Genomic DNA, 7,533 nt, shown 5'->3' on the forward strand with positions numbered 1-7,533 from the left:
TTTTTTTTTTTAGAAAAAAATTTAAGTATTAAATAATTTCAGGAACATACAAGAACTTCTTCCCTAAACTAATAAAAAAGTCAACCACTAAGTATCAAGTACAACGTTGAGAACAAGAACCGGCTTAATGAACAATGAGCAAATAAAAAACCATCAAAAGACAAACACAAAATGACACTTAATAATAAGCCAAAATGATCATATAAAAAAAAAAGATGAATGAAAGTGACCATATCTGAATTAACGTAAGCATACCTATTGTTTGTTCTTGGAAAGTCAATTTAAAAGAGTTAGCTTGTTCATAATCCAAATAACTTGCTAACCAAGTTTGAATAACACTGAAAAATCACCATAGTTATGGGAACAGAAAACCATGTTCAACTCAATGTAATTTTCCTTCCATATCTTACACCAGGTCACATGAACCCTATGGTGGACACAGCAAGATTATTTGCCAAACATGGTGCTAATGTTACCATAATCACAACACAAACCAATGCCTTAACAATCCAAAAAGCCATAGATAGTGACTTCAATTCGGGATACTCCATCAAAACCTATGTGATTCAATTCCCTTCATCACAACTTGGTCTACCTGATGGAATTGAAAACATCAAAGATTGCACCACTCCTCAAATGCTAGAGAAGATTTTCCATGGAATAATGATGCTGCAGCCTCAAATTGAGTCTGTGTTTCAAGAACTTCAACCTGATTGTATTGTCTCTGATATGTTCTATCCTTGGACAGTCGAATCGGCCGCGAAACTAAGGATTCCGAGGCTGTACTACTACAGTGCCAGCTCTTTCTCAAGTTGTGTATATCATTTTATTCAGAAGCATAAGCCTCATAAAGGGTTAGAATCTGATTCACAAAAGGTTCAAATTCCAGGACTTCTGGATAAAATTGAGATTGCGCCGGCCGAGATGGATGAATTTCAGAGGAAAGAAAATGACATGACAATTCTTATGAATGTAGTATATGCATCAGAGAGAAGAAGCTATGGAACCTTGTGTAATAGCTTTTATGAACTTGAAGGTGGTTATGAGGAACTTTACAAGAACACAATTGGGATCAAATCTTGGAGTGTAGGACCGGTTTCGGCATGGATTAACAAGACTGATGAAGAGAAGGCGAATCGCGGAAACAAAGTTGATCTTAAAGAAGAGCCTTATTGGTTGAATTGGCTTAACTCAAAGCAGAGTGACTCTGTTTTGTATGTGAGTTTTGGAAGCTTAACTAGGCTTAGTTATGCTCAAATTGTTGAAATAGCTCATGGACTTGAAAATTCAGGCCATAATTTCATCTGGGTTGTTAGGAAAAAGGGGGAAGGCAACGGCGAAGGCGAAGAAGAATGTTTCTTGCAAGATTTTGAGGCTAGGGTGAAGGAAAGTGACAAGGGGTGCATTATTTGGAACTGGGCGCCACAATTGCTTATATTAGACCACCCTGCAACTGGTGGAATTGTGACTCATTGTGGTTGGAACTCAATACTCGAAAGCGTGAGTTCCGGCTTGCCAATGATCACGTGGCCTATGTTCGCCGAGCAATTCTACAATGAGAAATTTCTTGTTCAAGTGTTGAAGATCGGAGTTTCGGTTGGAGCTAAGGTGAATAAGTTCTGGTCAACTGTTGGTGAGGATGGAATTGTGGGAAGGGAAGAGTTAGTGAAGGCTGTGAAAACTTTGATGGGAAGTGAAGAGAGCAGGGAAATGAGGAAGAGAGCAAAGAAACTTGGTGATGCTGCAAAGAGGACTATAGAAGAAGGTGGAACCTCTTACAACAACCTAATGCAGTTGATGGACGAGCTCAAATCTCTTAAGATGTCACGAAATTAGGTAATTGAAATGGAGGAATAAATTAGTAATCATGGTGTTGCTTCTTGAGGTGTTGCTCATGAAGGTTTTATATATATTTGTTTGAACTATTGTGGTGTTTTTCAGTTGATATTAGCTGAGATGTTACTTGTGCTTTGTTCTGAAACTTTATACAGAAATACATTTAGTTTTTGCCAAGCCTTTGCTTTTTTTGAATAGTTTGAAGTTTCAGATTTCCAGGAGTGTCATGATGCATGCCAATTATTGGAATTCATCAAAACAAGTTATGGTTAATTTGAATTATGAATTTTTTTTTCAATATATATCCAATTATTTCTTGTCTATTTCTGCGTCTCTAATAAAAATAAATAGAGTTTTGCGAAGTAGACAATGATTTTTGTAAATAATGTTAACAATGGATTTTAAAATTGTCCCAATAAAGTAAAAAAATACTCCACCCCAAATTACTTCCTAAACATTAACATTAAGATAACTATCTGCACACCTAGTGTGAACATCTAGTCATTATTAATTATGCATGAGTAAATCGAATCAAAAGAAATAACCATCCAATTAAAAATAATGAACATAATCATCTACATACATATTGAATTGAACATTCGACATATTTATTGCTCACATTGTTTAGTATTCTCATTGTCTACTTATACTTTTTCAAATAAATAACTATACATATTCTAATCATTTATTTTTTAAGATATACCAGCTAATTTTTCACCAAACCAATATCATTTTAAAAATTAGATAGTCTCTATTTTTCACAAAAAAAATGTTATTTGAATAAAAAAGTACTTATATATCTCAAAAAATGAATTGTTAAAAAATGTTATTTTAATAACTAACAAGAGTATTGAGTATTGACAAGTGATGAAGATCAAAAAGCCAAAGTATTCATCTAATCCAAGATTACATTAGTAGCATGAATCTGATACTTGAACCAAATGAGAATGGGTCTAATTGGATTATACCCGATTATCCGACAAATACTCGAAGGAAACCAATTAACTCGAGTTAGATGATATTAATCTCTTTTCTCACACAAACTATATGCCGCCGGTGGACATGACCACGGGAGCTCGCATATTCCACACTCCTCCAACCAATCCTTTTATGCCACCTCATCCCATTGAACCTTGTTAGTTAACTTCCATAACGATTTTACCGAGGTGGGGCCCCTGAATATAAACCAAAATACACCATTCTTTTTTTCTTTTTAATAAACAAAGAAATAACCAAGAAACTGTTTTCTTCTTCTTGTTCATCTGTCACATCTATTTCTTTTTTTTTCTTCTCTTTTACATATAATTAATTTCGTTGATATTCTGAGAAATCCGAAGCCTTCGAATTCGAAGAGCAAGAGAACAGCACCACATACAGAAAAATGTCAAATTTTGAAGAAAACAATTCAGCACCGAAGATACATGTTGAGGCTCCGCCAATTACTGATCCAGCAAACAGCGGGAACCACCAGACTCCGCCACCGGCGGCCTCCTCAAACGACGGAGTGGTTGCCGGAATCCTGAGACGGTGGAAGAGGGAAGAATTGGTGAAGAAAGGGGCGTTGCCACTAAGAGTTGCCGCTCTGATTTTTTCTCTGATTTCGTTTCTTGTAATGGCGTTCAACAAGCATGGTGATTGGAGAGACTTTGATAAATATGATGAGTATAGGTAAGAATTTTGATACCCTTTTTGATGAACAATATTGGGTTTCAATAAAGAAATGGTTTTGTTTTCTCAATGTTTATTTGGGTTTGTGATGGTTGATGAGTTTAATAGCTTATTGTTAAGTTAAGGGCAGTTTATAACTGAAAGTTCACTTATTAGGAAATTATCTAAAGAAAATGCTTTTATTATGTCTCTTAATTCTCAACATTGATTATTGGAACTCAACAATGGCTCAGATATTTGCTGGCTATTGCAATTTTGTCAAGTCTTTATAATGGAGGCATATTGTTTCTCAAAGTAAAAGGAAAACAATTGCTTCAGCCCAGAATGGCTGCTATCATTTACTTTGCAGGAGACCAGGTTTGTTTGCCATTAATTCTTTTTTCTTTGATCTTCATCATAACATTGATTACTTTGTGGGGTTTTGTTTTTTTTTTTTTTTTAACACAAAATTTGAATCTGTGGCTAGTGAGGGATGGGGAATCAAATTCAGGGCCATTAACTAGATTTGAATTGTCAAATGGTTTCATTTTCATTCTTAAAGACTAGTATTTTCTTTCTCTTTTTATTTCTTGTTTTTTTTTTAAATTAATTAGCATTCCATTTAATTAATTTTCTGTCCCTTAATAGTTAAGAAAGAATTAATTTTTTCCTGTGTTGTTGAGCTATAACTATAAGCAATGCTGAAGAGGTTTGGGTAGAAACTTTTGAAAACTTCTCTGTGAAGTTGCCTCTACAGATGTTATGAAAATGAAAGTTTACATTACTTCAGGCAGTCTATAATATTATAGTGTTTCTCCAAGGACTATAATCTGCAGGATAATCACATCAGCAAAAGTTTGTTATAATCTTTTCATCTTATTCTCAAATCAAATTAATGGCATATGAATATTTTCTTGAGGAGAGTGTAGACTTTGAACTTATAAGCTAAGGATTAGATGAAATAGATGTAAAAATATTAATATAAGTTTTTCACTTTAATTAGTCAAGAGAAGTTAATGAGTCCTAGCCTTCATATGAGTCCACAATATTAATGAGTCTGATACTAATATAAGTCTTTCACTTGTGGAAGTTGGTAGAGTCTTCATTTTGAATTAATCAAATCTTTTACACAACTCTTCATTCAAAACCCTGTTTTACCTTCCAATCATCATATTCATGTTTATGTATTTGCCAACTGCCATTGAGGAACAATGAATAGTTAATTAGCAACTTGACCCATTGGCAAATGTTGTTACTGTTTTTGGTTGCAGATCACGGCATATCTGTTGTTATCATCAGCATCTTCAGCAATTCCAATAACAAACAGAATGAGAGAAAACTCAGACAATATATTCACTGATTCTTCAAGTACAGCCATTTGCATGTCCATTTTTGCATTCATTTGTTTTGCAGTGTCAGCACTCATCTCTGGCTTCAAACTATCAACTCAACCTTATATATGAAACTTTCATTGATTTTTTTATTTTTTTTACCCGATAAAAATGTTTCACACTTTCATTTAATTGTGTATACCAATCACATATGTTACAGTGAGATATGGAAAGTTACTGATTTTTTACCTATACACCAAAATAAATGAATTTTGCTCTATTCTTGAGACTATGTTAATGGTGTTAATTCTTACTAACCAATTTGGCAGAACAAAAACCAAAGGTAATGGCACAAGCAGTTCTAGATTTTCCATTTTATTTCTTTACAGAATATAATTATTAATTATACCTCAAATAGAAAATGAAATTATTGACTTTATATTTGGATCTTAGTGGTTTGAACATTCCAACTTTGACCAAGTGAGTTTTTGACTAGTCTCTTTTCAGTGTAATGTTGCCTAAGGGGACTATGAAATGAAATTTTATTATGAAATGAAATTTTATTGAAGTCCCAATGATGATGTCACTACAAATTATTAATCGAAGTTCCACTCTTCAATCTCAACTAATCTATATTGAAACTTGAAAGCTAAGATCAGAAATAGAATACTAAAAACTGCAAGCACTGCACAAATTTTACAAAGTAATCGACTATTAGAATCTTATAAAAGAAACCTTTTTCGCTTTCTTTCTGTGAAACAAATACAACAAAAGAATAAAAGTATTCATCAGCCAACAAAGCTGATTAAAGAACCTTCTTCTGGTCAAACTTTCCTATCACTATGTCTCTAATCTAATACATGTAAACATTCTTGCTTCTTTCTCTGTTTCTGTCTTTTGCTATGAGTAACTAAGATCCTACATGCTATACAAAAACATGTCCATGATAGCATCTGCAAAGTGGTGTATTCCAAACTTAGTTCTTCGAAAGAAATGACTCAAGGAATGAGTCATCCTTCCTTTCATCCTTGGCCTTGATGTATACACCATCCGAAAGTTGCGAATTGTTTCCATATGAACCCATTGATCTTCCAAGAGACGTGTAGCCAAAAAGTCCAGAGCCTTGCAGCATGTCTAGGGAAGATGATTCTTGAGTTCCGGTGGCCGGAAGCCTAGGATTGTAAAGTGAATTCGTGAAATTCGGCGCGCTAGAATAACCATTCACGGCCGCAGGCCTTATTGGTGCTGCCGGTGCATTGCTATTGTTTCTATTTAGAGAGTTTCTGTTCATGTTGTAACCTGCGCTGCCGCGTGCTGCAGGCACGTCATGGTTGTGTTTCCCTTCATAAGTTGTGATCACTGATTTTATATCAGTCGCGGCTCGCTCAACATGTTTCCTCACTGAACAACCAGGGGCTGTGCATTTGTAATAACTCCTGCAGAAAGAAAAATAATTGAACAATATCAGTTACTAATGTTGTTAACAATTTTAAAAGATTTGTGACACTTCTAAGAACTATTATCTAAAAGGGCTTTGTTTCAGTCAGTTAATTACCTTGCATTTGGATTTCCTTTAACTACTTTCTGTCCATATTTCCTCCATCTGTAGCCATCATCAAGAATATCGATCTCGCTTGTAGTTTGAACTACAACTCTAGGTTCCCTAACAGTTCTACTTCCATAGGCTGAATGACCATCATGTTCATTCTCCCCCTTCCTGCAACAAGAACCAGAATTAGTTATAAACAAATTACTTTTCAAATCTTTGTAGATCATTTGTATAATAAGATTATGAAAAAAAAAAAAAAAGCATCACAAATATAAAAGAGTAAATTTTCTCCCATTTTTAAAGTATTAGATAAGAGTTGCTTCTAAAATAAAAGACAATAGCTAAACCTTATCCTAGTATTGAAAAATTAATATATGTAGATATTGAATTTTCAAATGCACCCTATGAAGTTTCATTCTAAAATTTCATGTTCTTACCATCTTTTGGCATCTGGTCCAAGTTCATCTGCATCTCCACCAGAGTAACTTGTTGGAGAAGTTTGTTCAAATTCTTCCTCTCCCATAGAAGCTGAAGAATCTTCTTGCATCGACACACGATCAAATTGAGGATTGCCTAGTGTCACCACTGACTGATCCGAGATTCCTGAGTTAGTGCAGGATGAAGAAGGCTGCTGATGAATAATTTGTTGAGAGCTTGAACTTCTTCTAGTACTCTGTGGCTTAGGATGATTATGAGTTCCCTTATACACTATCTCAGTAATTTGTCCCTCCAAAGACCTCTCAACTTTCTTCTTCATTGCGCAATTCGGATGTGTGCACTTGTAATAGCTCCGTGGATTCTCACTCCCTTTCACTTGTTTCTGTCCATATTTCCTCCAATTGTAACCATCTTCTGATCTCCTTTGTTCTTTAATGGACTGAGACGTGTTAGCATAGTTGAAAGAACCGGACTCAGGCACCGAATTGCTTTGTAATTCGGGTTTTGTTGCTACCATTTCTGAGGAGAAGCTCTGTGTTGATGGATATTCAGATTTTGTCTGAGATGAAAATTCAGCTTGGTTTATAGGTTCTGTGAATTTCCACATGTCTTGTGTCTTAAGTGGTTCCTATTATTACAAACAAGCATTAGAAGTTAGAGCAAAATAAAATTATATAAATTTATTTCACACCTTGTTTTACTTCAACTATGCACTATGTGATGATCATTATC

The 7,533-nt window shown here is 34.6% G+C and overlaps 3 protein-coding genes across 3 annotated transcripts in view; 2 read left to right on the top strand and 1 right to left on the bottom strand.

Moving 5' to 3' along the window:
- Positions 314–2,114, top strand: LOC107605098 (soyasapogenol B glucuronide galactosyltransferase-like). Its single transcript, XM_016306849.2, has one exon. It carries the CDS (start codon positions 358–360, stop codon positions 1,834–1,836), a length of 1,479 nt encoding a protein of 492 aa, XP_016162335.1. The 5' UTR covers positions 314–357; the 3' UTR covers positions 1,837–2,114.
- Positions 2,908–5,701, top strand: LOC107605099 (CASP-like protein 4B4). The gene is made up of 3 exons (XM_016306850.2): positions 2,908–3,504; positions 3,738–3,861; positions 4,755–5,701. Exons 1-3 carry the CDS (start codon positions 3,218–3,220, stop codon positions 4,944–4,946), a joined length of 603 nt encoding a protein of 200 aa, XP_016162336.1. The 5' UTR covers positions 2,908–3,217; the 3' UTR covers positions 4,947–5,701.
- LOC107605097 (probable WRKY transcription factor 33) overlaps positions 5,509–7,533 on the bottom strand; it is a 3,080-nt gene continuing 1,055 nt past the window's right edge. The window contains exons 3-5 of the mRNA XM_016306848.2: positions 6,801–7,429; positions 6,370–6,531; positions 5,509–6,250 (exon numbers count right to left, since the gene is read on the bottom strand). Of these exons, the coding sequence (XP_016162334.1) occupies positions 5,791–6,250; positions 6,370–6,531; positions 6,801–7,429 (1,251 nt within the window). The 3' untranslated portion in view covers positions 5,509–5,790. The remainder of the gene's footprint in view (positions 6,251–6,369; positions 6,532–6,800; positions 7,430–7,533) is intronic.

Source organism: Arachis ipaensis, chromosome B06, assembly GCF_000816755.2.
Source record: "Arachis ipaensis cultivar K30076 chromosome B06, Araip1.1, whole genome shotgun sequence".
Lineage (NCBI taxonomy): Eukaryota > Viridiplantae > Streptophyta > Magnoliopsida > Fabales > Fabaceae > Arachis > Arachis ipaensis.

Bases quoted from the DNA above. Each gene is read 5' to 3' on its own strand.
- LOC107605099 (XM_016306850.2), top strand. From the start codon at position 3,218: ATGTCAAATTTTGAAGAAAACAATTCAGCACCGAAGATACATGTTGAG. The intron at 3,505-3,737 runs GTAAGAATTTTG...ACAATGGCTCAG, and splicing joins GATAAATATGATGAGTATAG to ATATTTGCTGGCTATTGCAA. The intron at 3,862-4,754 runs GTTTGTTTGCCA...TTTTGGTTGCAG, and splicing joins TTTACTTTGCAGGAGACCAG to ATCACGGCATATCTGTTGTT.
- LOC107605098 (XM_016306849.2), top strand. From the start codon at position 358: ATGGGAACAGAAAACCATGTTCAACTCAATGTAATTTTCCTTCCATAT.